At 37.6% G+C, this 21,957-nt stretch overlaps 1 protein-coding gene across 1 annotated transcript in view; it reads right to left on the reverse strand.

Annotated features, from left to right (window-relative positions):
* The window catches only part of ZNF385D (zinc finger protein 385D), a 330,406-nt gene that overhangs the window by 112,401 nt on the left and 196,048 nt on the right, over positions 1-21,957 (reverse strand). The window contains exon 3 of the mRNA XM_047769116.1: positions 19,381-19,491. Within this exon, the coding sequence (XP_047625072.1) occupies positions 19,381-19,491 (111 nt within the window). The remainder of the gene's footprint in view (positions 1-19,380; positions 19,492-21,957) is intronic.

The raw sequence follows: 21,957 nt of genomic DNA on the forward strand, positions 1-21,957 counted from the left end.
TCCAGGATGTCTCATATTTGAAAATAAAGGCCAGCTCTCTCATTTTGGTGCACTAAGCCTTTAAACTCTAGTCTTCTTCCACTAATCCTCCAGCCAAAGCTCTTTCCTGAATCTGTCAACAGCATATACATTTATTTGTAACTACAGCTGTGCCTCTATGATCCATTTCTGTGACTCAAAATGCCAACCATCTGATACCTGAACAGTAATTCACTGGCTACTATTTTCAAAAAATGTTAGGTCTAACCTGCATTTATTACACAAGAACTTGCAGTTTATGCTTAGTAACTAGCAGTTACTATAAATTGCCCCCAGCATACTATCATCTATGTTTTGAAAAGTAACTAATGACTACGCATGGTCAAAGCTTTACTGGAATAAAGAAATGACCAAAAGGATAGAATATATTGGCAGAGCCCAATTCACATCAGTTATCTAACTGAGGAAGAACCATAGAAGGATTGGGCACCTAGCAGTCCTTGCCACAGACATGTAATTTGTGATTCTGAAAGATACTGAGTATGAAAAACATTACTTTGTGCCACTATTGGATAGAAGAAGGAACAAATTAAATACCTACAGTGAATCTGCTGCTTTGCTCATAATACTCCCTTTAATCCTCAGAGATATCTTATGTGTTAGCCTCTCTACTGGACAAGTGAGAATCTGACATTCATAGAAGCTGAAAAACTTACACAAAATCCTACAACTAATAATAAGCGCTAAGCCAGGATGAGCCCAATCCAAGTCCCTTAGACTTTCCATTCATGAAGCTGGAGCAGACAGTAACTTGGAAATTAACTCCTTTGTCATCTGAAATTCCATGGGACCAGGTGCAAAACTGAAACTTTGGTCTTGGCGATTTATCAAGAGATCATCCCACGATTTGAACAGATTACTCCATCAGCACCCTAAGATGTTCACTACAGCAGGCTTAATATAATCCTTCCTCCATTCTCCAACAAAGGGTGGTTCAGCACTCAGTCACAGAGAAGCTGGAACTCAACTCTGCTCTGCAGCAATCCCTCACTTGCTGACCGGAGGAGAGAGCTGGAGTAGTGCTTTACACACGCAGCTCACTCAGATAAGCACAGCTGGGCTGAGGAGACCTCTTTTCCTAAATTCTCTTGCCAAGCTGAATTTTATGATCTCCACTGGCAGAGGATCAAATGCAAACTCTTAACTTACAGCCAAGTTATCTTACAGCAGCTGTTGGAAGAACTAATTTAGAATGCAAATCTAGTCCTTAATCTTCAGCAAAACTGTTGCAGTGATGGATGGCTTTTGAAGCAATAGTTCATGAAAGGCACCCCTAATGCCCTATAATATTAAAGAAGAAATATTCTGTTGCCATTTGTTTTTATTTGCTTTCTTCAAAGCAATTGACCCTCTAAGGGGGCTTGGAGTCCCAAGGAAAAAAGGGTCCAGCTGTTTCAAATCTGCCTCAATTGTCATTTCCGCATAAATAAAATTGAGATCAGAAGATAGATGTGATGACTAAGTTTCAGATACTGTCTTAGTATGTAGGACTCCACTACTTTGGGCCAAATCATCCAAAGGTCAAGGCAATAATGATATAACAATTCGCCTAGAATTCTTTGCAATGTCAAGAAAGTGGAAACATCATTACCTAGCACTGATCTGCCTAAAGAACCCTGTTAGTCTAGGTATGAATTATCAGTGAAAGTTGATGAGGTCTTTTTTTTTTCTTTTTATTCATTCACTTGCTAGCTAACAGTGACCTTGCAGAATACCTAATACATGAAGCCTTCACCTGTCTTTCCACAGCTTTGACCCTCATGTCTTTATTCAAACAAAATCTTAGAAAATACTCAGTCCTGGTTATTAGTAAGTTTCTTGTTTTTCTGAGGGAAGAAACCTGGCCTGGGCAATATCTATGAAGATCTCATCTAATGGCAACATAATAGAAGAATATAAGTCTCTTTCTATTCCTATTTTGTCAGGCATGTGGAATTTCAAATCAATTCAAAGAACTACTAGAATAAGAATAAGAGGAATTTGCTTTAAGGAGTAGAGAATTAGAAAAGGAAAGATATATTCACATTGAGGGTTTTGGTAATTGGTCTTCCCATTTGGCTTTGATTATAACTGAGAAACAGTTGTAGTCTAAGTAATTTAACTTTCAATATTAAATCAGAAACTCTCTTAACCCATGGTGTGCCTCTAACTAGTCACTATCACATGTGCTTTCTGTTCCATAGGAGTCAACACCCAAAAGTCGATGCAGTTTTCTAGCGTTTAAGACTCAGCACTTTCACCATTGTGGCAAGGGTTCAATCCCTGGTCTGGGAACTGAGATCCCATATCAACTCATTGCATATCATGGCAACAACAATAACAACAAAAGAAGAAGAGGAAGGGTAAAAGGAAAATCATGCCTTTACTCATGCCTATTTGTGGTCCTGATTTTTCCCTGGCCCTATCCTATCAGTGTTACCCCAACGTTACTTAGATACACAGCTGTCTCTATTACTGATCTACATGAGTCTGTGGCAGACAGGGTGGAGCTTCAGTTGGGATCAGGCAAGTATCTTAGATTCCCCAGAACCATGGAAGGAAGCACAAGCTGCATCATTAACAAATATTCCCCTCTGTTCTCAAGATTAGGCACTACATCCTAACTGTTCTTGGTGCACAAACAGTGGTACCTTACCTGGACATCCAGTGCACTTCTTTTTTATTTTTCTATTGACCTAGTTGACATACGGGGGTTTACATAATGCGGTGTTCATCTCATCTGCTTTTACAGTACACAACGGAGGAGCCCAACAATGTGTTTGGTGTCAAGATACCAAGAAAGGCCTGGATCCACTGTGAAGCTTATGTCTATGGATGGACCAAATATTATAATGTTAGAAAATGAAGTAAGTGTACAGGAGGAAGACAGTTCATTCACCAAGAATGAACTGGGACAAAGGTATTACTTCCACCTTTCCTAATAATGCCCCTGTTCCTTGTCATGGGGTGTGGGCTTTTATGGTTCGAGAAGCAAATACAAGGAGGACAAATTGAGAGACGGCTAAGTTATTACCAAGCTAGAGTGAAAAAAAGTTTGGATATACACATAATCAGTAAGCACTGTGATATTCATTCCATCATTAATTTTGTGCTCCATAAATATGCATTAAACACTATATATCAAGCCCTGTTCTAAATACCTGAACAAAACAGTGAACCAAACAGCCAAAAACCTTTGTCCCAATAGAGCTTACAGTCTAATTGGCAGTGGACAATAAACATAATAAGCAAATTACATAGTGCATTAGAAGGTAATTAGGTCTTAGGTGGAAAACCCCCAAGTAAGGAAAGTGGAAATGACAGGTATTAAAATCCTAAATAGAGTGGTCAGAGTAAGCATCATGAGGTGGTGATGCTGGAGTAAAGCCTGAAGAAACACACCAGGAAGAAATCTGAGGGAAGAGTGTTCCAGGCAGAGAGAAGAGGCCATACAAAGACCTAGAGGTGGGAGTGAGCTTTGTATATTTAATACACAGTTAGGGCAGGGCTGGAACTATATTGGCGTGAGTGAAATACTTGGCCTATGAGGAAAAGTTGAGGGGATATTATAAGACTCAGTAATCCAGATGAATACTATTTTAATGCAATATTTTTAAACATTAAAGTCAATGCAAAAAAAAAAAAAGTTCAAGGTGAACAAAATATCAACATTTTAAATAGGACAGGATCTGACTCTACTTGTACAACACTGCCTCAATCACCCAGTTCCAATGAAAATGTATTTACAAAAACAGGTGTCCAGCCTGTAGGCCACAGTTTGCCAATTTTAACTTTTTAGTTTAGCATTTGTTATTTGTTCTAAATACTGACTTTTTAGCCCCACTTAAATTCTGTGTGTGCCTCACTCACCTCACCCTAGACCTGGTCCCACAAATAAGGCCCACGTGGATGTGGAGGAAGCAGTGGGAGATGAGGTCAGAAAGGCACCCAGAGGCCACATTCATAGAGACTCTGTAGCCAGTCTAAGGATTCAGCCTTACCATCTAAGTGAAATGCACCACCATTGGAGGGTTTTTGTTTTTGCTTTTGTTTTTTAAGGCTGCATGCACAGCATATGGATGTTCCTGGCCAAGGTTTGAATCCGAGCCACAGTTGCGACCTATGCCGTAACTGCAGCAATGCTGGACCCTTTAACTCTTTGTGCAAGGCTGGGGATCAAACATGTACCTCTACAGGAATCTGAGCCACTGAAATTGGATCCATTGGAGAGCTTTTAACAGAAAAATCACTTGATCTCAACTTAGTTTTTAAAAATTATAAGCAAGAAGAGTAGAAGAAGGGAGAATAATTCAGAGGATGTTTATAATATTCCAGGCAAGAGGCAAGAGATGATGGTGACAAGGAACAGAATGGCAGCAGAAAAGTAGTGAAAAAATGTTGCATTCCAGATATATTTTGGAGGTATAACTAACATGATTTGTATAGTGTTGGGCACAGGGTATGAGACAGGATGAAAGGATGATCTCAGTTTTCTCACCAGATGAACCAAAAAGATGCAGTTGCCATTATCAGAGAAATGCTGTCCTGGGGAGGAGGTTTAGGGGGTGAGCCATGGCCTCTTGTTTTTGGTTTTGTTTTTAATTGAAGTATGGTTGATTTACAATGTTGTGTTAGTTTCAACTATGTAGCAAAGTGATTTCGTTATACATACATAGATTTTTTTTTTCAGATATTTCCCCTACAGATCATTTCAAAATATTGAGTATATTCCCTGTGCCATACACTGAAAGCCATAAGAGGCTGATGAAAGAAATCAAAGATGACACAAACAGATAGAAAGATATACCATGTTCTTGGGTTAGAAGAATCAATATTGTCAAAATGACTCTATTGCCCAAGGCAATCTACATCCCAACACAATCCCTATCAAATGACCAATGGCATTTTTTCACAGAACTAGAACAAAAAATTAATCTCTATGGAAACACAAAATACCATAAAAAAACCAAAGCAATACTGAGAAATGAAAATGGAACTGGAGGAATAAGGCTCCTTCACTTCAGACTATACTACAAAACCACAGTCATCAAAACAGAATGGTATTAGCACAAAACAGAATAGTAGGAACAGACTAGAAAGCCCAGAAATAAATCAACACAAATATGGTCAATTAATCTATGACAAAGGAGGCAAGGCTATATATAATGACAAAAAGACAATCTCTTCATGGCCTTTAGTTTTTCACATTTGGGATTTGACGTAGCTATCAGCTAATCAAGTGACAACATTGAGTGAGCACTTGACATGGAACATGAAGAGGAGGATTTCAGATGGAGATGTAAATATGGACAGTATTTTGAAATCTATATGGTTGACTTACTCTCCTCCTGCACCTCTAGACAGTGAACTCATCCTTTGGTGAACTAGAACCAAGAAAGCTTTCATAGAGAATATGTCTCTTCATGAGATAGGAATATATTAATATATTCACTTTTTCAAGGTTCTCCAGGGGATTAGGAATTTGTTTAAAAACAAAAGAAACTGGATTCTCTGCATGAAATACCTATGATCAAATCTGATTTCACTGAGTTTTAATTCTTAGCTTTTCTTTTTTTCCACTTAAAGATTGGCAACTTGTTTCACATTACAGAAGATGGCATGTTCAACATGTTAGTAACTGGATCCCACCACAAATGTGTCAATTCCCAAAATCTGCATCAAATTTCCTACCCACATATAACATTCTAATAGAAGTACAGTGTAACTAAACATCTCTGCAGGGGGAAAACTGGAGATAAAGAAAACTCTTCCCTGAGTTATTTATTTAAAATAAAGATCTGGGAAGTTCCCAGTGTGTCACAGTGCATTAATGATCAGGCTTGTCTCAGTGGTGGCACAGGTTCCTTCCCTGGTCTAGCACAGTTGGTTAAGGATCCAGTGTTGCTGCACCTGTGGTGTAGGCTGTGGCTGCATCTTGGATTCAGTCCCTGGCCTGGGAACTTCTATATGCCATGGGTGTGGGTGAAAAAATAAAATAAAATAAATATCTATCATTTCACACCAGTCTCCAATAACCTGTAATAATTTTTCTTAGACAATCTAAGTATTTCATGAGCATACAAACGTGGCCACTTTTATTGGGTTGAATTATGAAGTTAGGCATTAGGTCATACACTGTGGCTACTGTTTAAAAGTATAAAAACCTTAGACGTCCATATGCCACCAGTGCAGTCCTAAGAAGACAAAAAAAAGACAAAAAAAAAAAATAAAAGTATAAAAATCCTGTGACTGGCTAAGATGACAAGTTTCTTGTGGCAAACCATTTGACTAGCCTCTCTGGGCCAAGAACGGATGATCTATTTTGACTTACTCTTTATGATAAGATCCAGTCTGCTGACTGCTGATATGAAGAAGCAAGAGTGGGTGCAGCAAAATATTACATTAATTGTTAGACCTGCACAATGCCTTGACAGAACTGATCTGCTCCCATCCTGGTAAGATATAAGACCACAAATCTGTGAACCAGTTTGAACTTTCAGCTCAGCTTTTCAAAACTAAATCTCATTCGGTGTTTTATCATTTATATATTTATGCATGGATCACTTTCTCATTAATTGATGTCATTTGCCCTTGTTTTGTTTCATAGATTAAAGAACTAATAATAGCTAAATGTTGGCATCAAATGAAAAGAACATTCTCTCTGTTGTCCTATTTCACTCATAAATAGAAATGTATCAGTATCCTAGGAGGTCCTGCCATAGAAGAAATTTTAGGTTTTTCTAATTAAACCTTTTAATAAAAAGATAGGATTTCTAATTAAATCCATATTATTCTGTACCTCCATATACTATTCAGTTTTCTTTATAATTTTGTACTCTAAAAGTTAAAATATCTTTTATGCTCCTCTAAATTACTGCTCTAGATTTTATAGAGTAATAAAAATACAACAAAATAACAGAAAAAAAAGAGTGCCTTTGTGGAATACACAAGGGACATATTAAATGTTTATTTAATTGGATATTTATTATAAATACTTTATGAAATCAATAAATATTTTACCATAATAATCATGCTCTAGTAGTACCCTGAAAATGCTACTGGTTTAAGAAATATGAATTGGCTCAGAGAAATAAGAATTCCTTTTATTGCAAATAGCATATATTACAGATATAGCAAAGAGTAATGCTGACTGAGCAATGGATTTAAAAACGTTTACTTCTCAATATCTTTTTAAGTCATGAAGATAGCTGGTTAGTGTTACTTAAAATATATTGAAGATTAAAGATAAATATTCCCAAGCCCAAACCAAAACATAAAACAAAAAGCCTAACTTAGGAAACCATTGAAAAATCAACAAAATTAGACTTGCAAACATTCTAGTAAAACATATGCTAAACTATTTTTTACCCAAGCACTGAATATTCATTGAATTATAATTCATGTGATTTTAATTTCTGCCACAACTGCATTAAGAATGGGAAAACTTTAGTATGAAAATAAGGAAACAACAGATTACAAACTACTCTTTGGAATTAAGAAGGCAAAAGCCTGATAATAATAACAATATAGTACAAATTGTCAACCAGACTGAACACTATTTTGGGAGCATCTTTTTTATGAGAGAGCAGATTAAGTCAAAGATAGACATGACAACTCAATGAGACCCAAATGTAAATGATAAAACCATCCACAAAAGCCTTGAAGGAAAATGCTTTTCCCTTCAAGGGATGATTTGTACTGGCCTCCAGGTGTAATATCATGTGCACTGATGAGCTGATCAACAGAACAGAACTTCTACCCAGCTGTAATCAAGAGTGATTGATGGTTGAGACAAAAAAGTTGATTATCATGACAAGTTCGCTGATGCAGAGAAAATAAGCTCTGCTTGGGAAATGGATAAAACCTGCTTAGAGACTACCTCCTGAAACCTTATTATAAAGGAATCTAAGAGAAGCCTTAAAGTTATACAGACGGACCTGATGTCCCAATAAACCTGATAACCTGATAAGAATAAATTTGCCATACATCAATCTTTGCAGACACCTAGGTAAAGACTTGAAAAGCACACTTTGGCTCAATGAAAAGTAAATCACATATTCTCAAATGTTATGTGTGTGATTCTTAAAAGTTATCTCTCTGCCTCCCAAAGTATCCCTGCAAATCACACTTGGACAGAGAAAGTTAAACGTTCACAACAGAGCATGCCTCCACTTGCCCTCCACAACTCCCTCTCCGCAAAGCATGAGTTCCCCAAAGGACTGCAACCTTTACCACTATCAGATTCAATTTACATCAAAACATAGATTTTGACTGAGACAACAGATCCCAGAGGCAGTAGTTTGCATTTAAAATGAGGTTTGGCAGGCTTGAAAAAGGTGAATCTGGGCCAGGATGCTGGGTGTCAGTACAGTGTTCTAAAAGAGTAGCTAGATCATGCAGAGATTCAAAGACTATGAAGAAATACATCCCTCTTTTCAAGTTCTGCTTCTCATGTTACATAAGAAATTCTAGTAATGTAACTCTAATGTGATGTGCAATTTATAGCATGCCTGTACAATTTCAATCTCCTTAAGCTCATGATAGTACCAAACATACATTCTGCTACTAGTCATTCTAAAAAAATGGAGTGTGAAGAAGGTAAAATGAATGGGTAGGTACACTTTCTCTATAGAGAGATCTTTGGCCATGTGGACACTTGAGAAAGGTACATATATATATATATTTCCATTTCATCACAATTGCTCTAGTTACTACAGAGAATAGGACTCAGCAGAAGTGACAATAACAAACAGCAACTTTTAGAAAGGAAATGTCGACTTAAAAAATATGCACAACCTAAAAGATCAGAGTTAAGCTTTACTCATGTTAAATGAGGACTATAGCCTGGGAGGCAGCATATCAGATAGTTCTGAAACCCTGCTCCAAAGAGATAGGGAGGAAGGTCAGTATATATGTGATTTTAGTGAAGCGGGAGACACATGCAACCAAACACACATTTTAGTGAAGGTTGGCCGCTCGTCTGGTGAAGGTTACTGCTGGTCACAAAGTGCAGATGTCACCATGAAGCATTTTATAACTTTTCTAGATACAAGGAGATGCAAGAATTGGGGTGATTAAATCTCCTGAAAATATCTAACTATCTGAAGACCTGTTCTGCCAGCTTTCCCAAGTGCCCAAGTTACCTCACTCCTGATCTCCATGTGAGCTCCTTTTGGGGTGTGTTGAGAGTCAGCAGCTGCAGTGGCTCATGATTCAATCCGTGTAGAGGCAGATTTTAAGTGCCATCTCCAGTTAACAGAAGTATACAAAGGTCCAAACCCCCCAAATGGCATAAGAATGAACAGTAATATAAGTTATGTTTCTTTCAAATTCCTTTGTTCCTCTGTCCTTCTACTCTCCTAAGTGTCCAGGGCTCTGGTGAAACTGATGATTTATGAAATTCTAAAATAAATTATAGTGAAATATAATACAAAGGGCAAGGGGCTGACAAACAGTGACTATCATGAATGGAAAGGGAAGAACAAATTTTATTTTTGAGATTTTCAATTATTGGTGAACATTTATCTAGTTGCTACTTTTGGTTGCTACAAGCTCATTAGTGCCTAGTAAAACTTTGACAAATGTATCATATATTTGTAAATCTATGTAAGTCTATGTAAATGTATACGTATATACTGAAAGACATACAAAACAACTGGTGACATTTATGTGAAATAGGTACATCAAGCAATCTCTGGGCAACTAGGCTACATCAAGGATTTTATTCCATGGCTAATAAAGACCTCATCAATCAATACTGATTTTTTTTTTTCTTTCCAAATAACCTAAAATTCAGAGGTTGCTACAAGGCAAGTCTTCCAAATCATAAGAACCAGTGTATAGGCTGTGTTCAAGTCTAACTCCACTTATTCATTTCATTTCCTTTCAAGTCATGTGAAATTCCATTTTTCAGGTATTAGGGAACTGATTGCATAGGATAGGAATTCCACATTGCAGAGGGATCAGAGGCACTGGGGAAAAAGCAACCTAAAATTCCATTTTTTATCAAAACGTAGCAATTATTCTAAATGTTCTTAGTAAAGCTGCAACTTCAACTACCTTAGAGAATCCTATTTCTGCCTTCATTTTCTCGTTAGGGCAATTTCAAAAAATGTTTCTGGGAGTTCCTGTTGTGGTGCAGTGGAAACAAGTCTGACTAGTATCCACGAGGATGTGAGTTTGACCGCTGGCCTCACTCAGTGGGTTGGGGATCCAGCATTGCCATGAGCTGTGGTGTAGGTCACAGATGTGGCTCGGATCCCACATTGTTGTGGCTGTGGCTGTGGCCAGTAGCTACAGCTCCGAATTGACCCCTAGCCTGGGAACGTTCATATGCCACGGGTGCTACCCTAAAAAACAAAAAACAAACAAAAAATTGGCTCAGTGGGTTGGGGATCCAGTGTTGTCACTATTGTGGCTCTGGTTACAGCTGTGATGTAGGTTAGATCCCTAGCCTGGGAACTTCTTTTTTTTTTCTTGTCTTTTTTTTTTTTTTTTTTTTTTTGCTATTTCTTGGGCCGTTCCCGCAGCATATGGAGGTTCCCAGGCTAGGGATCTAATCGGAGCAGCAGCCACAGCAACGTGGGATCCGAGCCACGCCTGCAACCTACACCACAGCTCACGGCAATGCCAGATTGTTAACCCACTGAGCAAGGTCACGGACCGAACCCGCAACCTCATGGTTCCCAGTCAGATTCGTTAACCACTGCGCCACAACGGGAACTCCAAGCCTGGGAACTTCTGTATGTTATAGGTATAGCCAAAAAAAAAAAAAAAAAAGTTTCTCAAAAGAAAATCATGGACTTGTGGTTGCCAAGGGGGAGAGAGAGGGAGTGGGGTGGTTGGGGAGCTAGGGGTTAACAGATACAAACTATTGACTTTGGAATGGATTAGCAATGAGATCCTGCTGTATAGCACTGGGAACTATGTCTAGTCACTTATGATGGAGCATGATAATATGTGAAAATAGAATGTGTACATATATGTGTAACTGGGTCACCATGCTATACAGTAGAAAAAAAATTGTATTGGGGAAATAACTGTTTAAAAATAATTAAAAAATGTTTCTAGTCTTGAGCACTTTATCCATTTATTTATTAAGCATTTACTGAGTGATATCTAAGACTTGTGGTGCTTTCCTAACATTAATGGGCTTCTTGTCTCATCTTTGGGGACCCATGGACAGCTTTTAGTTCATTTAATTGGAAATGACCTCTTGCTCACCACCTTCTGCCCTCCTCATCACATTCTGTCCTTCCATGCTCTGCCCATGCTTAATCCTCTTCTCAAACTCTGCCTTCAGTTGGTGGCATCTGATCAGACTCAGCAACAGGTTCTCTATTGCCCCCACCCACTTCAATACTTAACAGCGATAGCACTACCCTTGCCATGGTTCTCAATTTGGAAATATGTTTCTAAATTTTGGCAAATCCATACTACCGTCAGTCTAGCAATGAGTTTACTACTGGTATCTCACTTCAGTGTTCTGTGTAGAACTTAAGTGACCAATTGTCTTAGCTGAAAACTGTCAGCTGACACCCATGCAAGTCTCAAAATAAATTTCCCTCAGGGCAGGCCTCTTGCTACAAGATGTAAAAACACTAAACTGGGATTTAGAAGCCTGGTTTTCAGTCCTATTATCTGTTTCGATGGCTTAGAGACCTTGAAAAAATCAACTAAATATGCTAGCTTTGGCTTCTCCATCTATACAATCTATACAATGGGCAGAATGATACCTTAGACATCTCTAAGACTTAATATATAACAATTCTCTGTGGTGAGCACAGTATTAAATAGACATAGGAATATCTCCTTGATTACTGCAGGCTATGTACACATCTCCTTGTCATATCCAAAATCAATTTTCTTTCTAGATCTTCAAAATCAAATTTTCCATGTCTAGGAGAATTCAATGGAAAAGTGAATTCATTCATTTTTCCTTGTTTATAAAGAAAAGCCCAGAGAAATATGGTCTCTTTCATAATGACTTCTCTCTTCTTAGTTCCTTCCCCCTCCTTCCATCCAGAGATGAAACTCGGGGATGTCAAAGTCCATTTAGAGTCCCGAAAGTTCCCAATATTCAGGTTTTAGTTTTTAAAGTCTGCAAAAGAAATACATGGCTTAAGTAGAACTGGCTCATTTTCTCCTGAAATCTCTGTCAGACCCAATATTTCTTGTTTGCTCTTTCTAAGTTTTGTTTTCTGAAAATTCCTGGCAGATCCTCATACTCCATTCAAGAATTAGCAGCAAGCAAAACTGAGGGGTGAAATGGCCCAAATGCACACTCAGAGAACAGGCTCCACAGCGAGTGCTTTACACAGGGATGACCTTGCAGCCCAACTAAATCTCATCAGGTCCCAGGTGTATCTCCTCTTGTAGGGTAGCAGGATGGCTCTGCCCTAGAACCTCTTTTGAACAAGAAAAACCGCCCAGTGGGAAAGCCATGGTGCTCGGGCCAATGCTCTAAATAGCTCTGTGAGTCCTGGAGACAAAGGACACAGTCTTATGAAAGAGGTGTTTCAAAGCTGCCTGAAAATTGAATTTATAACTGGGTTCCTCTGTAGATCCTTTGGGATTTAGCAGCAGCAGCGACAGACTTAGAGAGGTTGAGAGCTTTTAATAAATGCGGCTTTGTCTGGGACAAGTGGTTCCTGTCATTTTTAAATGGTAAAAGATAAAGCTTTACCAGGAGTGGGCACTTCAGATCTTAACACAAAGATACACTGAATGTAGATGCTTTCAATAGAGTGATACCCATAACTACTTTTCTTAAAGAGAGATTTTTTTTGTCAAAGTTCTATATTTCTTTTTTTTAAATAGGTGATTTATAATACCGTGCCATTGTAAAGTGACCCAGTCTATATATACACATATATATATATATGTATATATATGTATATGTGTGTGTATATATATGTATATATGTATGTGTATATATGTGTGTGTGTATATATATGTATATACACACATACACACACATATACACATTCTCTTTCTTATATTATCTTCCATCATAGTCTATTCCAAGAGACTGGATATAGTTAGTTCCCTGTGCTATATAGTAGGACCTCATTACTTATCCATTCTAAATATAATGGTTTTCATCTAAACTTCTATATTTCTTAAAGAGTTAATTTAACATTTGAAGAATGAAATAATTATAACTTTATTATTTATCCCAAAAAATCAAACTGGACCTTTCCATTTCATTCACTATAGAGTTTACAATCCAAATGCCTATATGATGTAGTTATAATCTTTATAATGTGGCTGTAAGGAATGCCTAGTCATTTTAAATGAGATGATTGTAGAACCAGTAAATCCAACGAGAGCCCAAGGGCAAGCAGCCAATTAAGAGAAAACAAATCCAGATGACAGGTTGTCAAACTTCTGACTGGATGATTTTGCTACCATTTCACTCAGCTGCTCCAGATGCTATTTTCAGGTCTGGGGTTAGATGCATACCCACCCATGCATAGATTTGTACTAACCTTTCTCCTAGGATGCACAATAAAATGCTGAAATATAAATGAGACAACAATAATATCTGTGAACTTTCCTGGACATGCTGGAGACCAAAGACACGATGAGAAATAGTCAAGAAATAGTTAGAAAACTGCAACTGAGGTCTTCAAAATACAATTTTTAATTGGGGAGGGATAAAATATGCTGTTTAAACATCATAATAGGAGGGTAGAGGCAACAATCCTTTTTCCTCTATAAAAGTTAAGCATCCTTATAAAGGAAATTTGGAAAAGCAGAAGAAGTAAAAGAATGGTTCTTCCACTTCAACACATCCACCATTAATTTTTGTCTGTCTCTCCACCTAAGAAGGTATTTCCTGTAAATATCAACTCCCTACAAATAATATTGATTAAAATATTTAAAAGATGTATCTTAGAAGATGTGGTACATAAATATAAGGAAATACTACTCAGCCATAAAAACGAATGTAATAAGGCCACTTGTAGCAACATGGATGGACCTAGAAATCATCATACTAAGTGAAGTAAGTCTGACAGAGAAAGACAAATACCTTATGATATCACTTATATGTGGATTCTAAAATATGATATGAATAAACTATCTATGAAACAGGCAGACTCATAGAACAGACTTGTGGTTGCCAAGGGGGTGGAGGGAGTGTGAGGGAAGGATTGGCAGTTTGAGGTTAGCAGATGCAAACTATTATACACAGGATGGATTAACAAGGTCCTACTCTATAGGATAGGGAACTATAGTCAATATCCTGGAATAGACCATAGTGGAAAAGAATATTAAAAAAAAAGTGGATGTGTGTGTGTATGTATCTATCTATATATACATACACACATATGTATAACTGAGCCATTTTGCTGTAACAGCAGAAATTAACACAATATTATAAATCAACTACACCCCAATAAAAAATAAAAATAAAAGAGGTATCTTAGGATACGATGTTAGAGTACAATTATCTAATTTTGGCCATTTGGGAGGAAAATAATATTCCTATTAGCATCTTCAGTGTTACATTGCCATTATGGACATTTTGATGGAGATGTGAATTAAATTCAGATACATTGCTTAGTTTCGCTATATTTCTGGGTACTAAAATGCAGAACAACAATAATGGTTTTTAGTTTATAAGACCATGGGGAAATGCATCAATGATATTGGTGATGATCCCAAGGATCCGCCTTTGGAGGGGCCTGGGGCCTGGGGCCTGGGGCCTGGAGGTAAACGTTAGGTGACATAGGTAATGTTATCCCCTCATGAGATCACTTTCCCTCTGGTTCATCCAACAGTCCCCTGAACTAATTAATGCCTGACAGTCCTGAGTCATAAAGAATTTGGTCCTGGAGTATGGGTCAGTAATTTGCATTTATATTTCAATTTTGCCATGTGTTTATGGCTGAATTATGAGTGTGATTGAACAGGAGTGATGCCATTTGAGAGAACTCTCAGATCCACTGCCTAGCCTGCAGTGAGGATGAAAGGACACAGAAGCTCTGAGAGCCCCAGGTTAGTTCCACAAGGGAAGAAGTCCTCAGCCTCTCTCTGGGACGGCTGGACCAGGGCAGGAAACACACAGGATGCCATCCACGCCATTGTTATAGCACATGCTGGAACGCTGGGGAAACTTGCTACCCTACCTGGACCAGGTGAGACAGAAAGAGCTTGGAAGTGGATGGTGACCCCGCATGGCCAGCCAGGTGGCCTTGGAGAGCTTTTTACATTCTCTACACCTCAGTTTCCACTGTCAAATTAGCAAAAGTTTTCTTCTGTCTTTAATGTATCATGAAACACTATTTTAGGGACATTAATGATAGTGACTGATAGATGCTATGCTACAATTTTATGATTCCTTAGTTTGGGGCCCGAGGTCCTATTTCCCAGTCTAGAAACAGCCATTGAGTAATCCTTCACGTAATAACCTTACATCCATGCTAGCTCTGCCGTAAGTTGTCTTTGAAAGGCACACTTACTAACTTGTCCAGGCCAATGGTAATTTATGCTTATTGAAAGATGCTGATAAAATAATTGGATAAATTACAACCTTTCATTTCTTAATTGGAAGCTTTTTGCATAACCCCTTGTGTGTTGCACATAAATGTCAAGTTTTTTTTTTTTTTTCCCAAAGAAAAGCTGTCACCAGGAGAAGACGACCTGATTTAAAATGAATATAATATAATGTACCACTCAGAAAGCTATCTTCAGGGCCAAAAGTGGAAAAGATACTGTTCAGGAAACAGGTATGGCATAAAACCAAACTACAGAGTTTATAACATGAAGGGTTAAAGAAATAAATAAAAGCTTAGAGGGAAAGGAAATTGAATTTTCATGATGCAGAGATGAAAAGAACTACAAACTATTATTTTCATTGGAAGAGGAAGAAGCTTTGAAATGTAAAAAGGTTCATAAGGCAAAAATACTTTCCTATGTGATAGAGGATTCAACCAAGTATACAAGCGAATTACAGCATTACTTTTCCAGAAAGATTCTAGGTTTAGGAATGGAAATAGGAAGATGATTTCCAGATTTATCTGGAAAGAGCAAAGAGGCAGCTCTATTGGGACTTAAAAGTTTTTCTTGAAAATAAAATGAGATATATATATGTGTGTGTGGGTGTGTGTGTATGCATTTTCTCTTTATTTAGAGTCTATTTTATATATGAATGGATGGATGATAAATTCAATTGATCTTGGCATTCAGAATTAAATATTTCATAAAATTAGTAGTTATGGATAATGACCAGTCAATAAATAAACAAATCTAATATATTCAGCACACATTAGTTCCCCTTTATTGACATGACATCATAATGCTACAGAGATATTTTGAAAGTCTCTAAAGTGTTCCCATTCCTCTATTTCAATTTTGCAATAATTTTATTTTGTTCCTAAATTATAGTTAATATGTTGCTGTAATTTATAAACTCAATAACATTGGGACTTATTTAAAAAATGCAATTTAAAAAATTACCACTGCATAGGGAATTTATGTTCAAGACTCAAGAGAAGGAAAAATGTAAGAGCAGTGAATTCACAAGTATCCAATTTATATAGACCGAAGTACTGGACCAGGTGATTAGTATCAGGTGGTCATGAAATTCAGTGCAAATCTGTCAAATAGCCACTTGAGTAACTCTGATAAGCAAGATAATGATATTTAAATCCTAATCCCTGGAAACTGTGGATACTTTAAGTGACATGACAAAGGGGATTAAATTAGCAGATGAAAGTAGCTTGCTCAATGGCTAAATGTAAAATAAAAAGATTATCAGGATTATCCAGGTGGGGCCCCTGTGATCCCAAGAGTCCTTAAATGGCAGAAAAGTGAGAGTCAGAGTAATTCCTTCCTCAAGAGGAGAACTCAATAGGCCTTGTTGGCTTAAGGAAGGAACAGAGTCGAGTCATAAACCAAGGAAGAGGGCAGCGTCTGGAAGGAAGCTAGAAAAGAAAGGCAAGGAACCGCAATCTCCCCAGAGCCCCACAGAAACATCACCCTGCTGACACCTTGCTTTCAGCTGCCTGAGACCCATTTCTGACCCCTCACCTCCAGAACTCTAAAAGAATAGAGCTGTGCTGTTTTCAACCACTAAATCTGCAGTAACTGTTACTACCACAATAAAAGATTTATACAGTAACCCTCTAATGAGCAGTCAAGCCTGCAGTTACTTAGTTACGGCCCAGACTGATATGGTGTCAATCCTCCAAATACCTTGGCTGGTTTCTTTCAAAGAAACTTAAAAGCAAAGTTTTCTCTGAGAATGAGAAGCAACTGTCCCTAATAAATATATATTGATTCCTGTGTCACCTTGAAAATTCATTAGCAAAATACATCATTACTAAGGAAATAAAATTAGATTTCATCTGAGAAGTATGCAAGCCTTTATCTTCTTAATATGTTAATAATCATATATGGGAGTATATAGCATGTTTCGTAAAACATACCTGACAATATTCCTAAAGTTTTTAAATATGACTTTGATATACACCTACAGGATTAGTAGGAACACTCAAGAAAAATAAAGGACCAATTGTCTTGATATGGTGAGTTACCCATCACTGGGAAAAAATCAACCCAAAGACCTGTTTGGAGGTAGGAGATGGTTTTCTTACATTTAGTGGGAGGTTGGGTTCAGTGAGTTTGAACACTCTTTCTTAGGTTTTGGGCTACAGGAAGTTTTCTTAAAAAAGAAAAATATTAACAGTGAAATTATGGCAGAAGGGTTGATATCTAAAACAGCCCTCATTAGATGTAAGAAGCTGGAAACACAGCTCCTGAAAGGCTTGTGCAATATTATCTGATCAGTTCAAAAGTGAAATATCAAATAGGTTTTAAGAAGAAAAGGAATAAAGAAGGACACACTTAAATAACCACTATGGAACTATATGATTGATTGCTGAGTGTTTGCAAATGATCAAAATTGCAACTATTGTGTTCAAAACTTTCATTTGCATGGTGAGAAAACTCTTTCTTTTTTTAACAATAGCTGGAAGAGATTATTATATAACATTCATCCTTTGAAAATATTTTTTAATAAATTAAACTATAGTAAGTTTCTTAAAATCCCAATCAAATCAAAGTGCTCAATATTAAAAAACAAATAACAAACCAAAATTAAAAAAAAAAATCCCTTCAAATGAAATGCTGTGTGTTTAGAGGATTCTATGTTACAGGAACAAATACCACTCAAGTGTTCTGCAGGCAATCTCATCTTTTCTTTTTTAAGCCAATGGAAGGAATATTATAAAATTACCTAACGATTGTTCTGGTAGGTATGAGTTCATAAGACAAAAGCATTCCTTATACAAAATGAAATGTTCTCACAGAGGAAAAAAGCCACCTTCTTTATGTCCCATCTATTTCTTGTGCCTGATTATCTTATATGAAACCATCATCATCAAATCACCCAAGGGACCCACTTAGCCAGGGTGATTAAATACTGGAAGGTCTAATATCTTCTAGAATCCAGATCTGTTTGGTCATCTAAACACCGCTAATCAACTTAGGGCAAGATCTTGGTCCCTTAGAGGGGTCATTTGGATAGGATGGCGCCCCTGTTTGCCAAGAGTGTCAACAAGGTGTTCAATTCTTACCCCATCCAAACCAACATTCCTTTTCTTTTCTGTTTCTCAGGACCAACTCTGCACCAAAGCAGGCGGGGGAGGGGTACCAGTAGTTTTCATATTGGCCACAAGCCAAATTGGCTTCAGAATGGTGAATCCAAAATCCACACTGAGCCTTAGAAAAGGTATGAAAGCTGTGGCTAACTTTCTGTGAAACCTGCAATGCCCTGGTCAGGTCTGCTGTCTTACTCTGTCATGTTCTCCACTTAACTTTTACTCTCTAGGTGCCTGAGTGTTTTGAGGTCTTTAGAACCTCTATTAAAATGCTAATACTTCTAGGTCAGTGCTTTGAGACCTTACACAAACATAGTTAAGGTCACAAGAGCTGATCTGGCATTGGGAACCACTAAGGTGGGCAAAGAGAATTGATAAAGCCAAAATCTTGACCCTGAAATATAATCTCAAACCTACCTTGTTTCAGAGATGTGATTTATGGAAAGCCTCACTAGTCCTAAATTTGACTATTCCCCCTAGGCAAAGTGTATTGTCTAAATTTATCATTCCCAAGAGACTAAAGAATTCCATTAAATTGCAAGCACATAAGTTTGTTTAGGTATGGTTCTTCTACAGTACATAACCAAACATAATATGATAAACTCCAAAAATTAAAGCACATAAGGAGTTAAAATGTTAACTTTGAATTTTGACATGCACAGTTATTGGAGAAAAACATTTCAGTAATCTCTTCGGCAAGATTAGAACAGCATAATACACTTTTTTTTAAGTGAATACTGAATGATAAACTTACATCGGAATTAAATCTCAACTGGCAAATGTTGCATGATATGATTTGCTTTCTTCGATGAGGGAGAGGAACCCCGAAAGTATGATTTATTACAGCTTTCTGAATCGGGTCCATCTGTAATGAGAAAAAAACATAACAAATAGAAATAAAGCTTGTCAGTTCCATTGGAATGTTGCCTGTTTCATTAAAGAGCCAATCTGCACAGCTTCAATCTACTCCTCACATTATAAAGAACATTTTTATTCTAAGAAACAGCATTTCTACTTTCTGGGAAAACAGACAAGAAGCCAAAAGCTCAGTGTGATAAGGAAATGATAAATGTAACTATTAGTGTCTGCATGCTAACCGTTTTTCTCATTTAGGATCAACAATTGTCTCAGTTTGATAATCCTCAAATACAATTAAAGGTTTACCAAAACTCCTGTTATTGGGAATGCCAGCAGTCTTACATAGAAGTGAGTGTATATTACTGCCCCAAATGGACTTCAAGACAGACTTAGTCGGATGAGCAGCTATGAAAATAACTTAAGCCCCATTAACCAACATTAACCTCATGCTATGTTTGGTATCCTTTCTGCCTTAAAAATATAGTACAGGTTTCCCCTGCTGTCTGAAAGTAGAAACAACTACCTTAAAACACATCTTGCTAACGGCTGCACAAAGTAAATCAAGATAAAGCATAGGTGTTCTCAGATACCATTCAAAGCCACAGAGGCTTGATGCTAAGGTGCTGAGGGTAGTTCCTCGGGATGGGGACGGAGCTTGGTGACAGTCAACCTTGCTGCTCAGGTTAAAGCTGCCTCTATAAGGGCTACTGTGAAACAAAGGCTGAACACTATTTTTGTTGTTTGCCTTTTTTTTTTTTGTAAAAATTAAAATCCTCTTCAGATTTCCTTCGGTTATCATAATCAATGTAGCTCTTTGGTAAAGGGGAAATGATATAGAACTTTAAAAAAGCAGACGTTACCTGTCTACAAATCCTGCTTTCTAAGAGGTCAAACAATCATTTCAAAGCACCTAACATACACTGCTCTCCTGTGGACATGCTACTGGACATTCAGAGAGTTGGGGCAAGAGGTCAGTTTTCTGTCCTCATCTCATTTCCAGAACAGGACAAGGGACACCCAGGACCTAATGTCAACAACTTAGCTCTGAGAAAATTTAATGTCTCCTCACTAAGCTTCGTCTCAGGGTCCACAACAGTGGTCCTACACAAGCGAGCAGGACCTTATGGGTCTTCCCAGAGCAGGACTATCCCCCACACCCCTGCCGGCCATGTCCTCCACCTGCCTTTTGTCGGCAGAAAAACTTTAGTCAAAGAAAGCATTTAATCGGAGGAGTGAGAAATTGCAGAAAGAAAGGGAAACCATCAAGCCAGAAAAAATAATAATAGTTAAGCCATTCAACAAAGGAGGAACAACCTTTAGTTCCCCCTCAAGGATTATAGATAATATCCCAAGCCATATCCTTTGAGCTGTTTTGCAAATATAGAAACTTCTATTAAGTGGAAGAAGTTAACTGCATGCTGCCCATCAGCATGCAGACCCCAGATTGGTTGGAACTAGAAGGTTGATAATGTTGACTCTTGATTACCTCACCACCAACCCCATCAGAAGACTGTGCACCACTTGATTACACACCCCACAACCATCCTCCTTCACCCTGTCCTTAAAAACCTTTGCCTGAAAGCCTTAGGGAGTTTGAGTCTCATAAGCATCAGCTGCCTGGATTCCTGGCTTGGCTCCTGAAATAAATGCTGTACTTTATTACAACCTGGTGTCACTAGATTGGCTTTCTTGTGCACAGTGAGTGGATCCAAGTTTGGTTAAGTCACAGTTCCCAACTGTTAAGAGTCAGATAACAATTTTGATCTGCTTCTTAAGATTTGTACGACCTCTTTGCTTATCTGCATCTATCTCTTAAGGTTGTGATGAAGTTTAATCATAATGATTCTTGAATTTATTTAGGAAGTACACCACCGGGCACGTTAAGAAGTCAGTAAGTGTTGGGTACTACATTTTCTCTTTTGCATACATGTGACAATTAATGTTAATGAGCCTCACACTCCTATAGTCATTGCTGACACACTTCCATTTCTCACATGGCGAAAAAACATTTCAAAATGATTTCAGTGTTGTACATACAGTCATCACTTCTGTTGAATGCCTACGAACTTTGGAACTCATGAGTCTTATCAGATACAAAGTTCTTACAGGAGTTCTCCAAATAGATTAAGCCAGCTCAGAAATGATTTGACACACACACACAAGCAAGAATGTGTCTGTGAAATAGGATCTAAATACTCAGCTGCTGTTATACATAATAGTTCATTAATTAGCCTAAACCAGTCATTGATAAATTCCACCTCTTTTTGGGTATTTCAAATCCTCAGAAACAGTTAACTCAACGGCTGTCTTCATGCTAGGTAGGATAAAGGCCCTGTCTATATCCACAACTATCTATAAGGTTGTTTAGGCTATCTTCATGTTCAGTTCTAAATAATAACAATAACAGCACCAACAATAAAAATAATAGTACTCAGCATTTATTAAGTGCCTTCCATGTGGAGAGCACTAGGCT

This window comes from Phacochoerus africanus, chromosome 1, assembly GCF_016906955.1.
Source record: "Phacochoerus africanus isolate WHEZ1 chromosome 1, ROS_Pafr_v1, whole genome shotgun sequence".
NCBI classification, from domain to species: domain Eukaryota; kingdom Metazoa; phylum Chordata; class Mammalia; order Artiodactyla; family Suidae; genus Phacochoerus; species Phacochoerus africanus.